Here is a 21,716-nt window from a genome sequence, read left to right on the forward strand (position 1 = left end):
TCTCCTCGTGCAATCCCCAAACTGCCACTCTTAACTCTTGAAGTAAATAAATAATCTTTGCTGGCAGGACTATGCTGAACCTCTGTAGGCACTCTCTAATTAGATGTCCTAGGTCCTCCCAATTCTTAGTCCTTTTATACCTGTTTTTCTCCTTCTCTTATTCCATTTAGTTTTTCAATTCATACAAAACCATATCCAGGCCATCACCAATCATTCTATACGGCAAATGTTTCTTCTAACAACCCCACAATATCACCCCTTACCACAAGACCTTCCTTCAGCTTAATCTCTCCCACTCTAGGTTCCCACACCGCCCCTAATCCCACTTGAAGCAGCCCTGAGAAACATCGCCCATTCTCTCTCCATACCACCCCCCAAAAATTTTCGCCGCCCCAACACTTCAACACTATTTTGTTTTATTTTTCTTATTACTATAAGAAGGCAGGAATGTCAGGCCTCTGAGCCCAAGCCAAGCCATCGCATCCCCTGTGATTTGCACCTATATGCCCAGATGGCCTGAAGTAACTGAAGAATCACAAAAGAAGTGAAAAGGCCCTGCCCCGCCTTAACTGATGACATTCCACCATTGTGATTTGTTCCTGCCCCACCTTAACTGAGTGATTAACCCTGGGAATTTCCTTCTCCTGGCTCAGAAGCTCCCCCACTGAGCACCTTGTGACCCCCGCCCCTGCCCACCAGAGAACAACCCCCTTTGACTGTAATTTTTCATTACCTTCCCAAATCCTATAAAACGGCCCCACCCCTATCTCCCTTCGCTGACTCTGTTTTTGGACTCAGCCCACCTGCACCCAGGTGAAATAAACAACCATGTTGCTCACACAAAGCCTGTTTGGTGGTCTCTTCACACGGACGCGCATGAAACTCACTATACAGGCAGGACACTTTAAGGCATGTAACTTGTGGAGACAAGAACAATTGGACAGTTTAGATACATGTGTTAATAAACCACTAGACAGTATTATAAACTAGATCAATGCTATCAATTTCTTCCTAACACTCACAGACAAAATGAGACTATAACAAAGGTAATTTTAAAGCATAGAGCACACTTTGGCAAAAATGACAGCCCATGTGGGATGCCAGGAGAAAGAGGGGCAGCTTGAGGCAAGAGATCAAGTGGAAGGTTGGCTCACAAAGAGGACACCAAAAACAAACTTACCTGAGATAAAGGTGTTGCCAGCACTGGCCAAGCTCCGATCGTCTGAACATTAGCCTAGGACTTTCCTATTACTGTTCTGCTACATTATGAACTTGAGGTTTATAGGGGCTGACTTTGGAGTTCAACTGCCTAGGGTCTTCTATGAAATAATGTGCTTTGAAATACAGTCAAACGGGCAGTGAACAAACAAATAAGATAGAAAGTGACTCTGCTAAGTTTATTTCAAACAAGGGACACTTGAAGTTAGTTTTTCACCCCTATGACAAAGAACACACGTGAGCTCACAGGCCCTCTATGCTCCTCCCCTTCTGGAACAGAAGACCTGCCCTAGAACCCATTTTAAGGGGCTGATCTGGGGTTCTTCCCATAAGCAATGACTACAGCTAATCCCATTAAATGCTTCCCGGAAAGCACTTCTAAAACTGGATCTCCAATTTAGACTTTTTCCCCAATGGGTCCAAAGGAAGGATGAGTGGAAACATGAAGACTATTCTTTCTCCTGAGGCAGAATCAAGAATTTAAGCCATTGTGCAATCCAATCCAAGATATCCTCCAAGTCCAAAGCCATGTCCAGATTCTCTCCTCTCCAATCCAAGAAAAAAGGAGATTAACAGGGGTATCCTCTTAGACACAATTCCTCTTGATGGAGCTGAGTATTTTTGTGACTGGGCTGAGAGACAGAAATGGGGAAAGAGTTTGGTTACTGGCTATTGAAAGGGCTTCTTTCCTAAGTGGGATCTTTGATGTTTGTCAAGGCTCGAGCTCCAGCTGAAACTTTTCCCACAGTGCGAACATTTATAAGGTTTCTCTCCGGTGTGAACCCTCTGATGTCTATTAAAGTTTGATCTCTGAATGAAACTTTTCTCACAGATAGGACATTTATAGGGTTTCTCTCCCGTGTGGATTTTCTCGTGGTGGCGCAATCCTGAGAAGTCACTAAAGCCTTTCCCACAGTAATCACATTTACAGGGCTTCTCTCCCGTGTGAGTTCTCTGATGCTTCACAAAGTCTGAACTCCGCAGAAAGGCTTTTTTGCAGATGGTGCACTGAAAGTATGTCTCTCCGGTGTGAGTTCTTTGGTGAAAAACAAGCTGAGAATTCCTATAAAAGGTCTTCCCACACTCCCTGCAGGTGGGGAGCTTCTGGGCCATGGGGGCTCTTGGCTGCCCCTTCTGGGAGGTCTCTCTCTTCTCCTCAAGCCACATGGTGGACATTTCTCCTGAATGAGGATTAGGCAAATGCTGACCTAGTTGTTTCTCAGAAATCCTTTCTTGAGGAGAGAGCTGTTCCCCTGTTCCCTCATCCTGAATGTTTTGCAGAGCCTCAGGGAGATTCTCTCCTTCTCCAAAGCATCCTGGCTCATCCTCACTGAAGAAGCCCCTCAAGGAAGCCTGAGAAGGAACCTCTCCTGAAGCTTGACAGGAAGCATGCAGGAGCTCCTGGTCCCTGTGATTCTCCAAATTTAGGTTCTCCTTGTCATTCTCTTGTCTAGCTCCTAAAAGAAGAAAGAAGATTTGAAATGGTTCAAGTGCTATGCCCTGTTTTCTAACTCATATGCCAAAGAGAGGGTCATCATAAAACATTCATTTTCTTTTTTTTCTTTTTTTTTTTTTAGGGCATTAGTAAGTGAGGAAGAAAACTACCATATGGCCCAAATGTTCAAACTTACTTCCCCTGTCCTGGGTTCAAGGCTAAATGGTTCAGCTCTGGAGCTGAGGATTTTTAAACAACACAGCAGTACTCATAAAGTGATCACTCCATAAATAAAGCCACATGTATTTCTTCAGGACCAGGAAAAACACAAGTATATTATAGGCAACTACTGCTTTTAAAATGATTTTTATCTGATTATATATAAAAGATAAATATGGTAACTAAAAAAAAAACTGGAGAGAGAGAAATATATACAGAAGAAAACCAAATCCGCCTCAATCTTACTACCCAGAGATAACAACTATGAGCATACATTTCATTTCGGTCTTTTTAATTTAACCTATATGTATGCAGGTATATGCTATTTTCTGACATAATTTGTGTCATATTGTACATACAGTTCTATATCCAGCTATGTAGCATTTAATTGTGAATGGTGGCATTAATCAATGTAATATAGAGTCTCCCTCTCCCATTCATAAGACGCCCAAAATCTGTGAAATGCACGTGTCATTTTACCACAGCTGCAGTGCAGCGGGGCTTTACTATAAAAGTGAATCCCTTGATCTGTGCTTGAATCTAGTATTTACATGCCCTTTATTAAATCACACTAGCAACCGGAAGTTTGTTTTTCTCATCGTAACTTGGGTTTTTGGTTATAGTACTTAATGATGCAAATAGATAATTTTTATTTTGGTGGTAGGATTTTCAACTTTTATAAATTATTTTAACTATATAGATCTAAAGATGCCATTTACCTTTCTCTTTCACATATTAGTGTCTTTTCAATTGTCTGCCAGGGATCTAGACATCTTCTAGAGAGCTAGATCTGAACTTGTTAAGTCAAAAAGCCTTAGAATGTCCCTGAATCTAAAAATAAAATAAAATAAAATAAAAGCCTTAGAATATATTCCTCTCAAATGGCAAAGGTACTTTCTCGTTTTTAAAAAAGCCTTTATAAATATCATTTTAAAGAGCTGAGTAATGGCCCATCAAGAAGATGTCATAATAAACATATAATTTGTTCCCCTACCATGGAAATCTAATTTGCTTATTGTGTTTTTGCTACTATAAATAATGCTGTGATCAGCAGTTTTCTTCATAAGTTTTTGCCCACATTTCTCATCAATATCTCAAAGGAATTTCTCAAAGTAGAATTGCTGTGTCAACGGGCATAAATATTAAGGCTCTTGACACCTACTGGCAACCCAACTTCCAGAACAACTCTGCCATCCTCTCATATGTGAAATTGGGCAGAGGGGGAAGTGGGTATTCAATACTTAAATATTGAATATTTTTAAACATATGCCATTTAGATGGATGAAAAGTGGTTTTCCATTGTTTTAAATTTTAATTCTTAAGTTATGAAAGGATGAATCTTTATCACATTTATGAGCTATTTTTCATACTCGAAGACTGCTGCCCATATTTTACTGGGAAAGTACATTTTTCTTATCAACTTTCTTTAACTCTTTCTATATCAACAAAAATAATCATTTATCTGTCATGTTCATGAAAACTTTTTTTTTTTTTTTGAGATGGAGTTTCGCTCTGTCACCCAGGCTGGAGTGCAATGGCGTGATCTTGGCTCACTGCAACCTCTGCCTCCCAGGTTCAAGCGATTCTCCTGCCTCAGCCTCCCAAGTAGCTGGGATTACAGGTGCCCGCCACTATGCCCAGCTAATTTTTGTAGTGTAGTTAGATGGGGTTTCACCATGTTAGCCAGGCTGGTCTCGAACTCCTGACCTCAAATGATCCCCCCGCCTCAGCCTCCCAAAGTGCTGGGATTACAGGCGTGAGCCACCGCACCGGCCTGATCATGCTAAATTCTTATATAGACCAGCATCTCTTTTCTAGGCTCCCTTTTCTGTTCTATTGATCTGTGCATCTATTTTTATATCAGAATCACACTATTTTAATGATTTTTTACCTTTATAATACAACAGACTTAATATTTTCAGATCTAACATTCATGAAACATTCTTCTTTCAAAACATTTTTTTTAAACTATTCTTGCATGTTATATTCTTCCAGATAACTACTTTAAAAACTTTAATCCTTTGGATTTTTATTAGCAGGGTAAGTATATGGCTTTTTGAGACTGCCCCCTGCTGACCTGTTTTAACTAGGAGCTGTTCTTCCATATGGTCAACTATAACAGCATATTCACTCTCTATATTGACTTTTGCCCCTGGTCTGAGTCCAGATCTGGTAAACTGGCAAACTGTTGTATTTTTCAAACCAGGCCTTTCCCATTTGGTTACTGTGACTTCCACAATTATTCTAGGTCTCCTCCCCGGACAGCCCGACTCCTGCACTGACTTCCTGCAGACTTCTCTCCTCCAAGTGTTCCCTTCCTATCTGTCCTACACGTTGCTACCGGATTCATCTTCCTAAACCTCTTTCCACATATCCTCTTTTTTTTTTTTTTTGAGACAGAGTTTCATTCTTGTTGCCCAGGCTGGAGTGCAATGGCGCAGTCTCGGCTCACTGCAACCTCCGCCTCCCAGGTTCAAGCGATTCTCCTGCCTCAGCCTCCCAAGTAGCTGGGATTACAGGTGCTCACACCATGCCCGGTTTTTTGGTTTTTTTGCATTTTTTGTAGAGACAGGAACCTATAATAGCTTTTTTTTTTTTTTTTTTTTTTGCCTATCAAGGCAGGATGACCCTTGTAGACTCCTCCCATCTGGTTAAAGGCAGTATCTAATGGGACCATGTCAGCAGAGGTGGGATGAAGGAAAAACAAACAAACAAAAAACGAGTAGGAATATAGTGAGCTATATATCGCAAATAAGATCAGACTACTAGGAGCTATATGGGAAATCTCTGTAGCTTCCATTCAATTCTACTATGAACCCAAAACTCGTCTTAAAAATAAATCCTGTCCAAAAAAAAATCCTACTGCAACAACCTCCAAAGCAATATTTTCAACCTTTTCTGACTACAACCCACAATAAGTTCTATGGACTAAACTGTGATCCCCCAAATTCGTATGTTGAAACCCTAGCCCCCTGTATGATGGTATTTGGAGATGGGGCCTGGGGCCTTTGGGAGGGATTAGGTCTAGATGAGGGCCTAAGGGTGGAGTCCTCATGATGGGATTAGTTTCCTGTCTCCTCCTCTCCCTCTCTCACCTCCCCCTCTCCCAGTCTCTCCCTTCCTCTCCGCCTCTCCTCTCCCCAACCCCCCTCTCTGCTATGTGAAGACACAGCAAGAAAAGCGAGGTCAGCAAACCATACTGGCACCCTGATCTTGGACTTCCCAACCTCCAGAAATGTGAGAAATAAGTGTTTGTTGTTTAAGCAACTTAGTCTATGGTATTTTGTTACAGCAGCCCAAGCTAAGGCAGTAATCAATATATTAATATTGAAACACAGTACATGCACACGTATTTTAAACAAATATCTCCTGAAACACTACCCACCCCTACATCTGATATTTCCTCTTCAATCTTATTGTGTTTTTTTTTAACGCTGGTTGTAACTCTATCAAATGATTTCACAACTCACTAATTGGTTATGCAATGCAGTTTGAAAAATTCTGTTCCAGAAGAAATCCTTGTGAAACGGCCTGATAAATACGTTGTGTAAAATTAAAATCAAATATCTCAGCTAATGATTGCTCTCTCTGTGGTATATTAGCAAAAGAAAATAATTAATTAGATGCCACTGGGGAGAAAGAATGGCTTGCCCTACAATTCCCATCCTTGGTCCTCTTCTTCCTCTAAGGTTCTGGGATTTACTGTATATATAAAAGTGTGTGTATGTGTGTGTGTGTGTGTGTGTGTGTGTGTGTAGGTTTCACAATTAGTTTTTACGTAACTTCAATGTTTCAGAAAAAGTGTAGAAAGCAAAGAATGACTACTTTACAAGATAACAAGTTAAGATTTCTTCTTCCCTAGTCTTAAATAAATTATTTATATGAAGTATTTGTTGATGCTGCTGTTTTAAGAAATGTTAGGTGCATAGGGATTAGATAAAACATTTTTTTCTGTTTTATGTCTAGATACTCTAACTTCTTGCTAGGAAGGGTAATAATGGCTGCTACATAATCCTTTGCAATGAAATTCTACTCTATTTGTATTGGTCTCAATTTGTGTGAATCTTAATTCTTTCAGAGAAAGAAAGCTAAAATAACAGACAAGATTAAAGGCAGCAGGTCTGATGTGTGGTCTTCCTTCCATAGTTAAATATGTGTCAACAGCCCTATAGCCAGAGATAAGTAGACTCAATCTCAATAGTTAAATCAAACCAATCAGATCATGGCTAGTTATAACCAACGTAATAGAATATTCTGCCTCCCCCAACCTCCTTCACCACCTCCCCAATCACCTCCAATTTAATGACAGGCAGTCAGAAATGATTCCAGACCAATGGAAGATTACTCACCTACGCAGGTGGGTCTTGGGATCTTCTCACTGACATGAAGGTATAGTCCTGCCAGCTCTTCCCCAAATTCTATTGAATTAGTCAGGTCAGATTTGGGATGGGAAATGCCTGCTATAGAGAGAAAGATGTATGGTGGGCCTGGATGAATAGGGAAGACTGGGAGCTCAAGCTGTGACTTTCAAAGGAGCACCCTACGCATGAGGGAAAATATGAAGGCTCTGGACACTTGCAGAAACTCACCTTAGAACAGCGTGTGGAGCTTGTAAGACACCAGTACTCACAGGATGACCTTAACAGATGGTAAAGGCCATGAAAACAAGAGTCTAGGCAGGTGGACAGAAAGGTCTGTAGACTACCTGGCAGGCTGGTGTGAGAATCATGATGGGGATCACACCAATGGTTGGTTGACAAGTGTGGTTTAGTAGAAAAGAGCATGGACTCAGAACCAGCCACAGCTGAGTTCCATCATAACTCAGCCCACTTATGAGCTATGTGGCAGTGGGTAAGTATTTGATCTGACACTCACTTTCATCAGGCTTAAAATGAGAATACCATCATCAATTTCATAGATTAAAGAAGTTACTCCGTGCAATGTACCCACAAACAGTTCCTGGCACACTGAATACTTTCAATACAAGGAAGTTCTTACTGTTAATTCTGCTAGCTCCAACTTGCCCCAGTTCCCAACTGTGTCCCTAACGATTTCCTTCACCTGGCGATTTTCAGTTCAGCAGATGTCTCCATAAGTGCATGGAAAATGCCTCACAGTTTTCCAGTCCTTCTACCTCCTTCCATCAGACTAACCCACACCCTCACCTCCTGAGACCATTTTCCCATAGGTCTCCAGCATGAGATCCCAGTATTGCTCCTTTTGAGTGGAATCCAGGTGTCTCCACTGTTCCTGGAAAAAAAAAAAAAAAAAAAGCAATACAATACCATGACTCCAATGAAGGTGTTTGAACCTGCCTTCCCTGCCTAAAGGAAAGCTGAGAAGACAGAAACGTGCCATAGGATCCTGGCCATCGCAAGACCTGAGAAATCCCAGCAGAGTGGTTCAAGGGACAAAGAGGCCAAAGGGAAAACAACAGTCCCTATATCAGTGTTTCTTTCCTTGGTGAGAAAACATCTAGGCTTTACATTCTGCACCTTTTCAGGTGAATTATTTAAAAGTGGAGAATGTATAGAGGGCAGGAGCCTTTTCCATACTATTTGTTTTTATTCGGGTTTTGTTTTTTTTTTTTTTAGATGGAATCTCACTCTGTCGCCCAGGCTGGAGTGCAGTGGAGCAATCTCTGCTCACTGCAACCTCCACCTCCCAGGTTCAAGCGATTCTCCTGCCTCAGCTTCCCGAGGAAGCTGGGACTATAGGCACATGCCACCATGCCTGGCTAATTTTTGTATTTTTAGTAGAGACGGGGTTTCACCATCAGGATGGTCTCGATCTCCTGACCTCGTGATCTGCCCGCCTTGGCCTCCTGAAGTGCTGGGATTACAGGTGTAAGCCACCTTGCCTGGCCGGTACTATTTGTTTTTTTGTTTTTGTTTTTGTTTTTTAACTCAAGTGCTTGTACTAGAGGTCTTTGAGGAGGAAGAGTCTGATAGTCCCACTATTTAATTAAAATCAGGAAATTCAAAAAGCAAAGAAAGAAGTTAAAAAGCAATCTGTTGGAAAAGCAGGTGCGAATCAGTAAGATGTAGTTAAGAGTCAACTGCATTGTAAGCTTCACCCTGAAACAAAGATTGGTATATTCAGAGAAGAGAGAGATGTTATAGCCATACTTGAAATATCTTAAAGTTCTGCATTTAGAGTCTAACATTAAATTAGTTTTCTTCCCAGATAGTGGAAAACTGGTAGGTTCTCTGGAGCAAGGTGTCCCAATCTCCAAAAGAAGCCCTGCTTTTCCTATGAAACGACAGACTGGAGACTCAAAACTGGGAATACCATACAGCTAGGGTCTGCTTTCATGAATTCAAATTTCAGTCTTCCACCAAGAAGCTGACTATTAGAAACTCAGATTGTATAGCAGAGGGATTAGCAGCCCATTTTTTGGAGTCAGACGTACGGAGTTTTAAGTCCCAACGTTGCCACTTTCTAGCTGTGCGACCTTGAGCAAGTTATTTAACCTTCCAGAGTTTCAGGCCTCACCTAATGATGGCACTGAACTCAAAAAAGTGTTGGGAGGTTTGAGATAAATAATGCAAGTGTCACCTGTTTTCATAGCACACTGTACTTTTTTTATTTATAGTATTTATCCATTTATTAAATATTTATGTGTATGTACAAATGTATGTGCACACATGTAAGTATTTGATTAACTGTTGCCTCTACTAGCAATGTAAGCTCCATGAGAAAAGGACTCTGTCATCCTCTCCATTGTATAATACCTTCCCAGTTCCCAAGACCCTGTCCAGGACAGAAGAGGCACTTGATATATGTTACCAGGGTGAAATAAAGCCCTTAGCAAACAGGTCCTCAGTAGATAATATATATTATTACCATCACATGCAGTCTCCCAGTCTCACCCCAAGGGTTTGCAGAGAGAATTAAGGGATTCTGCACACTTTCAGAAACCCCAAAGTGGATAGACATGAATAGCCAGGCTTCAGGGAATAGAAATGAGGAAAGGAACTACAAAGTCATCCTCCTACTGTACACAATATACTGTTTGGGGAAGGCACTCTCTGATATGATTTGGCTCTGTGTCCCCACCCAAATCTCATCTTGTAGCTCCCATAATTCCGATGTATTGTGAGAGGGACCTGGTGGGAGATAACTGAACCGAGTGGGCAGTTCTTTCCTGTGCTGTTCTCATCATAGTGAATAAGATAACATCCGATGGCTTTAAAAATGGGAGTTTGCCTGCACAAGCTCTCTCTTTGCCTGCCGCCATCCTCGAAAGATGTGACTTGCTCCTCCTTGCCTTCCACCATGATTGGGGGCCTCCCCAGCCATATGGAATTGTAAGTCCAATTAAACCTCTTTCTTTTGTAAACTGCCCATTCTCAGGTATGTCTTTATCAGCGGTGTGAAAACGGACTAATACACTCTCAGTCCTAAGTCAAGTCTGCCCCCTAGCACATCAAAGGGAAGTGGAAATGGCTCAAGGAGAAAAGAGATAACAAAAACTGTTCAATTAGCAGGTGCTCAGCCAAACACACAAAGGAAAGAGGGTTTGGACTTTTTTGGGTGGGAAGGATAGGAAGCTGAAAAAGCGACCTCAATATACTGAATTACACAGTCAACTATTAACTATAACCACATTTTTAATGTGAACTTTAATTTAAATTTTTTAATTTTTAAAGTATAAACAGCTAGCAGCTTATTCTGTTAATCTTCTGTGAATCCAACTATTTTAACAACCTCCTGAAAATAATCACTTGAGCAAACATTGCTGAATACAGGAGTTCTCAGTCTTTGTGGTCAGAACACATGGACCCTGGCTTCAGTGCTAGCCGAGAAAAGGATGCACATGCCAAGCACAGTAATATCTGCCTGGCTGCCTGGCTTGCTGACACAGGATCTATTCCATGAACACCAGAACAGTAACTACCAAGAAGAGTACAAGACAGAAAAGGATACAGCCACCAAAATCCCCAAGGGTCAAAATCAGCTGACTCAAAAACCAGAAAAGTTGCTTCAGGAGCACTAACAGGGTACCTCCAGCTTAAAGACACAAATTTACTCAAGGAACTGCCAAGAAGCTGGGTACTTCGAATAAAACCTCCTACTGAAGAGGCAAGACGCCAATGGCAGCCAGCTTGCCTCTTTCTCATATTTAGAAGAGACAGAAAAACCTAACTTTATATCCTGAAAGACAGACATATGGGATTTGATGGGAAAATTCTCTCTATTTTTGTGTGGAACTGGCACCATCTTGTGGGTTTATAAGCTATTACAACTGACTTGCACTTAGTTACACGCTGTTCCTTTCCTTTAAGTCTGAAAGCCGGGGAAGGTGAGTAAATGCACTGCTGGAGCCTATGTGAGGTTCCAACCGAGTCATGGTTTCCACTAATGAAATAACTACTGTGTACTGATAGTAATACCGTATCATTATTCTGGCATTATTTATGAAGTTCCTCACTTATTTAAGAGATTAGAGGGAGTGATTAATTTAAAAATTCCTTTTACTTCCAAAGGATTCCATTAAATATCAAAGTCTTTCTGATGCAAATAATTGCTGTTAGTTTGGAGGGGATATTCAGATTGGGTAGGGACAACTTTTGTTCATTTGACTTAAATGGTTGCTAACTAGTTACCATCTGAAGGTAGGGAAATACAGACACACATATATATGTAAATACGGTTGTAAAAAACAAATTGGTGCTGATGAGCATTTTAAATCTTTTGACTTTAAGTTATCCAGAACAGGTGAGGATACTCTGTACCTACTACAGAAACAACAATAATCCTCCAAGCCTGGTTGACATATTCCACAGAACACCCAAATCTTTTTCACCAAGCAACATCTTGCTTAACAATTTGGTTTCTGGGCACCTTGAAAGCAGGCAGAAGGGTACCTTTGATTCACTAAAAAGATATTTCTCTTCCCTGCCACCTCCCCATCCACCTTCCCCCAGAGTAAACTATGAAATTAGTATTCTAGTTTTTATATATCTGAGCCTGGAGAGCTGAAGCTCAGACCCTGGTCTGAAACACAGCATTACCTACTGCCTTCTCTATTTTCATATTCACGCTACAGCAGATTGCAAGGCAAGTCCCAAGAGGAGTTCCTTCAACATTTTAAATGATGTTTTAATTAATATGTATAGGTTCGTGAAAAAAATTTTTTACAAAATACAACTTTTCAAAATTGTTAACTAAATATCAACATAAATCTGTCCCAGAGACTTTTATGTACAGCAAAAATGAAGTATTAGGAATTGTTGAATTTACCTTCTGCCTGAAACAACTAAAAATGGGACAAAATGTATGAAACAATAGTTTTCAGACATTTCACATTACACAAGCAGAGCAGAACAAGATCCCTGAAAGTGGGAAAGCAAATTCAGTGAGCTCTAGTTATCCAAACTTACTGCCTAGACAGAGGATCCAGGCAGCAGCACAGGAAGGGAAACCCAGGCTGAGCCAGGCAGCCTCCCTGAGTTGAGCAGAAGGAGCTCAGAGTCTGGAAATGCCAAGATCCTTAGAGTCGACAGGGTAGAAAAACTGGAGAGAAGGAAACTGCACAAAGAGAAAGCTCCAGAGATCTACAGAGCGTCCCCACAAAGTCTGGAAAATAACCACCCAAAAGAATCAGAGGGAACAATCCCCTGAGTTCACACAGTGCTGGAAACAGTTTGTATTTCCACCAGGCAGAGTGGAAAACCTGGTATATGAAAGGGCATCAGATTACTCAGAATACTCAGAAGGGAAGTGCCTTAGCATGGAAAAAATAATACTCGACTAAATGTTTCTCTGGTGCCATGTAATAAACTGTGTCCAAATAACTGCACCCCATAGCAAAGTTCAAGAACATTTATAGTAATACAAAAATATACAGCACCCCACCAATGTGATACCCAATCAAAGATTACCAGGCACGGGCAACATAGTAAGACACACAAAAATTTAAAAATTAGCCAAGCAGTCCGGGCATGGTGGCTCCCGCCTGTAATCTCAGCACTCTGGGAGACCCAGCTGGGTGGATCACTTGAGGTCAGGAGTTCGAGACCAGCCTGGTCAACATGGTGAAACCCCATCTCTACTAAAAATACAAAAATTAGTCAGGCGTGGTGGCACATGCCTGTAATCCCAGCTACTCAGGAGACTGAGGCAGGAGAATTGCTTGAACCAAGAAGTCGGAGGTTGTAGTGAGCTGAGATTGCGCCACTGCACTCCAGCCTAGGCAACACAGCAAGACCCTGTCTCAAAAAAAAAAAAAAAAAAAAAAATTAGCCAAGCATTGTGGCACATGCCTGTAGTTCTAGCTACTCAGGAGGCTGAGGCAGGAGTATGGTTTGAGCCCAGGAGGTCAAGGCTGCAGTGAGCTATGACTGCACAACTGCACTCCAGCCTGGGAGACAAAGTGGAACCCTGTCTCTAAACAAACGAAAAAGACAAAGATTACCAGGCACACAAAGAAGCGGGAAAATACATCTCATAATGAGAATAATCATTGATCAAAACTGACCCAGAACCAATGCAGGTAGTAATCAGTAGATAAGGATATTAATACAAATACAACTATATTCCATATGTTCAACAAGCTAGAGAAAAAATTGAACACATTAAGTATAGACATGAAAGATACAATAAAGCCCCAAATCAAACTTCTAGAGGTGAAAAATTCATCTAAAATGAAAAATATACTGGAAGAGATTAACAGCAGATTAGATGCTGTGAGATGAAAAGACTAATGAACTTAAAGACATCAAAATAGAAACTGTCCTAAATGAAACACCAAGACTTCAAAAACAGAATGAAAAATATACTGGATGAGATTAACAGCAGATCAGATACTATAGAAGAAAAGATTAATGAACTTGAAGACATACAGAAATTGTCCAAAATAAAACACCAAGACTTCAATAACAGAATGAAAAATATACTGGATGAGATTAACAGCAGATCAGATACTATAAAAGAAAAGATTAATGAACTTTAAGACATACAGAAATTGTCCAAAATAAAACACCAAGACTTCAAAAACAGAAAAACAATCAGTAAGCTGTGGGACAACTTGAAGAGCTCTGATACATGTATATACATTATCATTATACACATTCCACAGGTATTATTTCCCAAGTCCTTAAAGGAGAGGAGAAATAAGTGAGACAGAAAAAAAAATGCTTTGGAAATAATGGCCAAAAATTTTCCAAGTTTAGTGAAAACCATACACCCACAGAGCTAAGAAACTCAATAAATCCCAATTACATGAAATGTGAAAATGACTCCAAGGCACATCAAAATCAAATTGTTTTAAAAAATGAGAATACACTGAAATAAGCAAATATATATATATATGTATATATATACACATTATATGCATAAGAACAAAGATAAGAGTACATTTGGCATGATTCTATTTTTACAAAACTCTAGAAAAAGTAAACTAACATATGGTGACAGACAGCAGATCAGAGGTTTCCTCAGGATGGGGAATGGGGTGAAGAGAGGCAGGAGGACGAGATTATAAAAGGTAAAAAGTTTCCTTTTCATCGCTTTTGTACGTCAGCTCACCTGAGGTGCTGCTGGGAGCAGTGAGGCTCCGAGGTCCTGGTCTCTGATCAGCCTTTCCTCCAGTCGGGCAGGCTGGGAGGCAGCCAGGGCTGAAGTGAGGAGAGGAAGTTTTCAGAATCTGGATGTCTTCCTTAACCACTCCCCAGAGGGCACAGATAACAATCTTCACAAATCAGAACAATACCTGTACTGCCATCTATATTTCAAGACTTGTGTTTATCTCCCTGACAAACTCCAACCCCCTCCAACATTCCAGTCTCACCCATATGTTCTCCCACCTCCTTCCTCAGAGCCAAAATCCAAATGGTCTGGCCCAGTCATAAAGCAGTTTAAAACACAGACTTTGACTCTCCAAACAAGAGCGGTTTATTTAGGTCTAACCTGTTTGCAAACCTCTCAGGGATACGCCAATCTGAGCAGCATACCATTTCAACTCACTTAGGCCTACTAATCACAATCCCAAAATTTCTCCAAGAGAACACCACACAGCACCATCCTCACCTAGTTCTGCTTCTGTGTCAGATTCCTCTTTCACGATGTGGCTCAGAAGCTCCCCAGGCCCTGAGGATGAATTCTCAAGTCCCAACTCCTGAGGCACCACTTCAAGATGGGGCTCCACTTCCCCCACTTGGCAGCTTGGAGATTCCATCTTCTCTGATAAGATGTCCTGTCCTAGAACCTGGATACTGATCTAGAGACCATATATTAATTAGTAATTACTGAAGAATCCAGAGTAAGGATCTCTAAAAGACACAAAGCTTACTCTCTACAACTGATCATAAGACAATTTCTAAGGATGTGGAGAAAGAGAAAACCAGCTTTTATATCTAATCCAGCAGGAACCAGGGAAAGAAACGTCCCAAAAGACACCAAAAGCTGAGGCCCGAATCAGGCGTGGGAGACCTTCAAGACATGCCACTAACGTGCTTCTACTGGATATGCGCCACCAATGAAAACTCAGGCATCTTTTAAATAACTTCTCAAACATTCTAGTCTAAAGGTGGAATGCGCTGGGAGACCTTACCCTCAATCCTCAACAGCTAAAGAGTGTTGAGAGTCAGAGAGTGTTAGAATTAGGTGAGGTATGGGGGAACCCAGCTGTGGTATAATAAGAAATACACATTTAGTCTTTGTCCCCAGTTCCCATTCCCGCAGAGCTCCTAAAACCCTGGTAATTTCCTGAGTGACAGAGGTGAAAGAAGAGGCTTTGTTATTCATAATGAGCCCTTCTCAACCACACCTGAGTTTATGCTAGGCTCCTAGATAGCTTCAGGATGGGGGCTGGTTGCCAGAGGAACCAACCTTGAGATTAAAAGGTTGGAACTTTCAGTATCTCCACCCAGCTTCTGAGGAGGGGAGGGCAGCTGGAGATACTCAATCACCAATGGCAAATGACTGTATCAAGTGTGCCAAAGCAGTGAAGCCTCCATAAAAATCCCTAAACCATGAGGTTCAGGAAGCTTCCAGGTTGGTGACCTCATGGAGGTACTGGTAACGTAGCACGCCAGGAGACGCATGGAAGCTCCACGCTCTTTCCCCCACACCTTGCTCTATGCAGCTCTTCTCTCTGGCTGTTAATGAGTTGTATCCTTTATAGTAAGTCAGTAACAGGAAGTAAAATCCTTCCCTGAGTTCTGTAAGTCATTCTAACTAATTATCAAACTTGAAGAGAAGATTGTGGGAACCTCCGAATTTATAGCCAATTTGTCAGAAGTACAGGTGGCCCCTGGGACTTGTGACTGGCATCTGAGAACAGGAGCAGTCTTGGATTGAGCCCTGAACCTCCAGAGTTAGCTTCAGAACTGAATTGCTGGACACTGTACTGGTGTTAGAGAATCACAGAATTGGCCATTGGTGTGAAAAGCCCCACCCATTTGGTGTCATAAGTGGTATCAGAAAAAAGACAACACACCTGATGGGACCAGAGAGGAGCCCTGTGTTTCACTCGCAGATCATAATACCCTCTGCTTACCCATTGCCACAGTCTCTGGGGGTCCCCCTTCAAGCTTTCCACAAGGGTCACTGCCTCTTCTCCACTTCCTGGACACTGTTTCCGCACCCACATCTGGATCTCCCCAGGCAGGATGGTCAGAAACTGCTCCAACATGAGGATCTCTAGGATCTGCTCTTTGGTGTGAACCTCTGGCTGTAGCCACTGGAAACAGAGCTTCCGAAGTTGCTTCAATGTCTCATGAGGCCCAGACATCACCTGGTAACGGAACTGCCTGAAAAGCTGGCGTGCAGTCTCAGGGCTGGAGAGTTCCTCTTGAAGGGCAGCATCTGATTCTGAGAACTGGGAGTCCTCGGCCTTCGCCAGTGATGGCAGCAGGCCTAGGGCCTGCCCCAAGTCAACGGGCATTGTCCAGCCTGGCAAGTCCTTTTAAGTAAAGTGCTTCTGCAGTGGAATTGTCTCCGGCAAGAACTAGGTCTTCACCAGGACACTAAAAAGGGAATGAGATTGAGTGCTACACAGAGGAAGGGGACACATTTTCAGAAAGAACAAATTCACATGCCCTACCCGAGAAGCCATGGGATCAACTATGGAGCTTCTGAAATTGCTCGATGGATACATGATTCTATTTTGAAAGATTATAAACTTGAAGCCACAAAGCAAACTACTGATACTGTATCTAAACAGCCACCATTTCCCTGCCCATTTTATAATGTTCTTTCTTGGTCTTCAAATGTCCAGACAAAATGAAGAATAAAATGCACCATACGAAACATTTTCACTATAGGTTTCCAGGTAAACGGCTCTTCTACAAAACACTTCTACATCTTCATCTATATATCTGCATACTAAAAAATAAAGCTGGAAAAAGATACTAATGCCCTAGGAATAAAAGCTAATGCCTACATGCTTCTGTAATAAATAGGAGGTTAAAGAGAACAAATTAAGTCTTCCAAAAGGTACCAAAAGTACTTCCAAAAGTATACCAAAAAGGTGTAATGAAACTTCCAAGAGAGGTCTTTTGAGTGCCATATTAAAATAGGTCTATTTGAGAATTTATGAAAAAAACAAGTGTCATACCTGACACTTTCAACCTTGGGGTTAAAGAGGGTGAGAAGGCTGGGCATGGTGGCTCACGCCTGTAATCCCAGCACTTTGGGAGGCCGAGGCAGGTGGATCACGTGGTCAGGAGATCGAAACCAACCTGGTTAACACGGTGAAACCCCGTCTCTACTAAAAAAAAATACAAAAAATTAGCTGGGCATGGTGGCGGGCGCCTGTAGTCCCAGCTACTCAGGAGGCTGAGGCAGAAGAATGGGGTGAACCCAGGAGGTGGAGCTTGCAGTGAGCCAAGATCGCGCCACTGCACTCCAGCCTGGGGGACAGAGAGAGAGACTCCGTCTCACAAAAAAAAAAAAAAAAAAGAGGATTGAGAAGACTAACTACCTTGAAAATACTCCTATGGTGTTGATATAAATAATCACTATTTTATGTGAATGGTATCAAATTTTAGAAGATCACAACTAAGACAGTAGAAAGAGAAATATTAAATCGCAAATAATATTATTCTAAAAAGGATCATCCACTATTTCTAGTTAACTTTCTTGCAAGTAATCATAATATAGGATTACTGGGTAAATCCTTAAATGTTATGAAGAATTTGGTGGTCATCATTTCTCCCTAAGACTAATCGCAGCAATTTTTAAAAAAAGATACCCCATCACTTGAGGATCTGGCTTAATCAGAGATCAGTACAATACTCTAGCTTTTTGTAGCTGCTTATTTCTTAAGGTGTAGGAAACAATGTCTTCATCCTTACCGTTTCACCAAAATAATTTATCCGACATTGGAAAATCATTTAAAAACTAAAAAAGAAAAACAAATTTTTTTCAAGGGCCCGAGAAAGGAAAAAGCGAGGTCAAAAGAATTACAGTTGACCATTGAATAATGCAGGAGATAGGAGCGCCAACCCCCCACACAGTAGAAAATCCATATATAACTTCTGATTCCCCAAAAGCTTAGCAGTCTATTGACTGATGCCTTAAATAGTTGATTAACATACATTTTGCATGTTACTGTATTTTTGTGATAAAGTAAGTTAGACAAAATATTATTAAGAAAATTATAAGGAAGAGGCCAGGCCAGGTGGCTCATGCCTGTAATCCCAGCACTTTGGGAGGCCGAGGTGGCTGGATTACAAGGTCAGGAGATCGAGACCATCCTGGCTAACACGGTGAAACCCCTTCTCTACTAAAAATACAAAAAATTAGCCAGGCGTGGTGGCAGGCGCCTGTGATCCCAGCTACTCGGGAGGCTGAGGCAGGAGAATGACATGAACCTGGGAGGCAGAGCTTGCAGTGAGCTGAGATCGTGCTACTGCACTCCAGCCTGGGCGACAGAGCGAGACTCCATCTCAAAAAAAAAGAAAAAGAAAATTATAAGGAAGAGAAACTACATTTACTATTCACTAAGTGGAAGTGAATCACCATAAAGGTGGTCACCTTCATCATCTTCACACTGAGTAGCCTGAAGAGGACAAGGAACAGGAGAAGGAGAAGGAAGGGTTGGTCTTGCAGTCGCAGGAGTCACAGAGGCAGAGGAAAATCCTTGTATAAATAGACCCTTGCAACCGTAATCCAATACCAAATGTTTTTTATGTGGTCCTCATCAAATTTATTTTTTGCTTAAAAAGAAACCCAGGTCTGAGCGCAGTGGCTCACGCCTGTAATCCTAGCATTCTGGGCATCCAAGGCAGGGAGATCATTTGAGGTCAGGAGTTCAAGACCAGCCTGTCCAACATGGCAAAACCCCGTCTCTACTAAAAATACAAAAATTAACCGGGCGTGGTGGTGCATGCCTGTAATCCCAGCTACCAGGGAGGCTGAGTGAGGCAGGAGAATTGCTTGAACCCAAGGGGGCAGAGGTTGCAGTGAGCTGAGATCACACCACTGCAAGAAAAAAAAAAAGAAACCCAGGCCAGGCGCGGTGGCTCACGCCTGCAATCCCAGCACTTTGGAAGCCCTAGGCGGGAGGACCACCTGTGGTCAAGAGTTTGAGACCAGCCTGGCCAACATAGTAAAACCCCATCTCTACTAAAAATACAAAAATTAGCCGGGCATGGTGGTGCGCACCTGTAATCCCAGCAACTCAGGAGGCTGAGGCAGGAGAACAGCCTGAACCTGGGAGGCGGAAGTTGCAGTGAGTCAAGATCGTACCACTGCACTCCAGCCTGGGCGACAGAGGGAGACTCCATCTCAAAAAAAAAAAAAAAAAAAAACAGTCAGTAAAGTCAAAAAATCTGAACACTATCAACCGACTTGCTCTAATTGACATTTTCAGAACACCAGACCCAAGAACTGCAGAGTATACATTCATTACAAGTGCAAAGAGTATTCATCAAAACAGACTATATGCATAATTTTCAAATGACTGATATCTTAAAATTAGCTCTAAAAATATTACGCAAAGTGATATTGCTAAAAAGCCATTAAAGCAATAACAAAAAACACTCAAAAACCCAATATCTGATAGAAAAGGAACACAAGAGAAACAAAACCAGAAAGGTCAAATGGAAAACTTTAGAGCTTCCTGGGTTCAAATATATTCTCTGATCATAGTGCAATTAAATTAGAAATCAATAACAATAACTAGAAAATCCCAATTTGTGGAAATTATTAAATAATGCTCTTAACCCATAGTCAAAGAAAAAAAATCACAAAGGAAATTAAAATATGTTTTCATACTGAGTGACAATGACAGCATTATCAAACCACCTGGAAAGCAGCTTTAGCTCAGAGGTAAACCTACAGTTTCAAATAACATCTTAAAAAATGAATAAACATATTTTTAAAAATACCTTGCTTTGTAAATCCAACCTATTTGGCTCAAGAGTTTCAAATAACAAGCGGCAAGATTTTAGATAGCAAGATACCGACCTGTAAACTTACTGCAATTTATCTGTTTCCTAAATTAAGATAGCAGTTTAGATAATATTTAAGAGAAATGACATTTTGGAAAAACTAGATTTTATAAAACACTTAAATCTTTTGTTAGTAATATTATACTCCCAGGTAGTGTGTAAGAAGAACGTCTCGATTATTCAAAATTAAATTACTTTATATAGTATTAAAAATTTAATAGAGAGTTTATATTCCGATAACCTCATGAGGAACTGCCCCCATTCGTTATGAAAAAAAAATAAGGTTATCTGTTATACCTGTTATTAAATCTTTAACAAATAGCATGAATTTTTAAATGTGCATTCTAGGTGTAATATACACACGTGGTTACATACATGGTTACATATATAAGTAACCATTTGTTAAGCACCTACTACGTATCAGCTCATTATTAAGTTCGGTTCATGTATTTCTAATTCCCACAATTACCCTGGTGTACAGATCAGGAACCTCCGAGGCTCACAAGTGGCAGCCAGATTAACCCAGGAAGCTCTAAAGCCTTTGCTTTGGGGAGAACTGCCAACGTCTGGTGATTTGTTGGGGCGTTTTCTGGTTGTCACAAGCAGCTAGGGGAACTGGCATTTAGTGCTCGAGGCCAGGTCAGCGCTGCTCATTGGATATGTATTCTCCACCATGCGCCCCCCAAATGCCGATTGCACTCTGATGAGAGAGGGAGAGACTCCAGGCATCATCCCATCGGGTTTCCTCTTCCAGAGACTCATTTTCAGCCCTTAGGGGAAGACAGCGGGGAGGAGCCCGTTTTCGGTCCCAGTGCAGAGACCCGGCCGGTCCCGCGGGGCGCAGAGGCGCAGGAATGCAGAGCCGGGACGGGGTTCACACATCCCCCCGCACCCAGGGTCCACTCCCAGCCATGGCTGCCCCGGCCCCGCACTCGCCACGTCCCCCGCGCGCTCCCAGACGCATGGGCAAGGGAGCCCGCTGGCCCCTCCGTAGCTCCGGGGTGCCCAGCTGAGTCAGGTGCGGACGCAGATAGCGCAAGGCCTGACCCCGAGCGGCCGGAGGCCGGGACCGCCCCGCACGCGCGCTCACCTCGGCCCGCGGCGCCGGCTCCGGGCGCACTTCCGGGAGCTGAGTGGCTGCGCGCGCCTCAGGCGGCAGGCGAACGACGTGCGGCACCGGGCGGAGCTAGGGGGCGGGGGCGGAGCTGATACCGAAGCTCCTATTGGCCGTCGGGGACGCCCCGCCTCTCTCTGGCGTTGCAGCCCAGGAGCCTCGGCCGACTTGGCAGCGAGGTTCCCGAGCCAACGCCATCCTTCGTTCCATCCGTCACTCACTCACTAATCACTGTTCCTGAGTTCCTTCACTTCTCACCCGTCATTTATTGCGCGCCTATGCTGTGCCAGGAACTCGGCCAAGCACTGCGAGGCCTTCAAAGATTATT

At 42.2% G+C, this 21,716-nt stretch overlaps 1 protein-coding gene across 8 annotated transcripts; it reads right to left on the minus strand.

Moving 5' to 3' along the window:
* Positions 1-1,371: 1,371 nt before the first annotated feature.
* On the minus strand, positions 1,372-21,493 carry ZNF18 (zinc finger protein 18). 8 transcript variants are annotated; one of them, XM_063700636.1, is made up of 8 exons: positions 21,365-21,410; positions 19,487-19,608; positions 16,377-16,845; positions 14,906-15,095; positions 14,405-14,493; positions 8,038-8,122; positions 7,222-7,329; positions 1,372-2,675 (listed from the first exon to the last, which is right to left on the minus strand). In XM_063700636.1, exons 3-8 carry the CDS (start codon positions 16,761-16,763, stop codon positions 1,888-1,890), a joined length of 1,647 nt encoding a protein of 548 aa, XP_063556706.1. In that variant the 5' UTR covers positions 16,764-16,845; positions 19,487-19,608; positions 21,365-21,410; the 3' UTR covers positions 1,372-1,887. The 8 variants fall into 8 exon arrangements, with proteins under 8 accessions (XP_063556706.1, XP_063556705.1, XP_055222884.1 ...); XM_063700635.1 differs by having other exon boundaries at positions 7,222-7,332; XM_055366909.2 differs by having other exon boundaries at positions 20,744-21,372.
* Between the last annotated feature and the right edge of the window lie 223 nt (positions 21,494-21,716).

The sequence above is a fragment of the Gorilla gorilla genome, chromosome 19, assembly GCF_029281585.2.
Source record: "Gorilla gorilla gorilla isolate KB3781 chromosome 19, NHGRI_mGorGor1-v2.1_pri, whole genome shotgun sequence".
NCBI classification, from domain to species: Eukaryota; Metazoa; Chordata; class Mammalia; order Primates; family Hominidae; genus Gorilla; species Gorilla gorilla.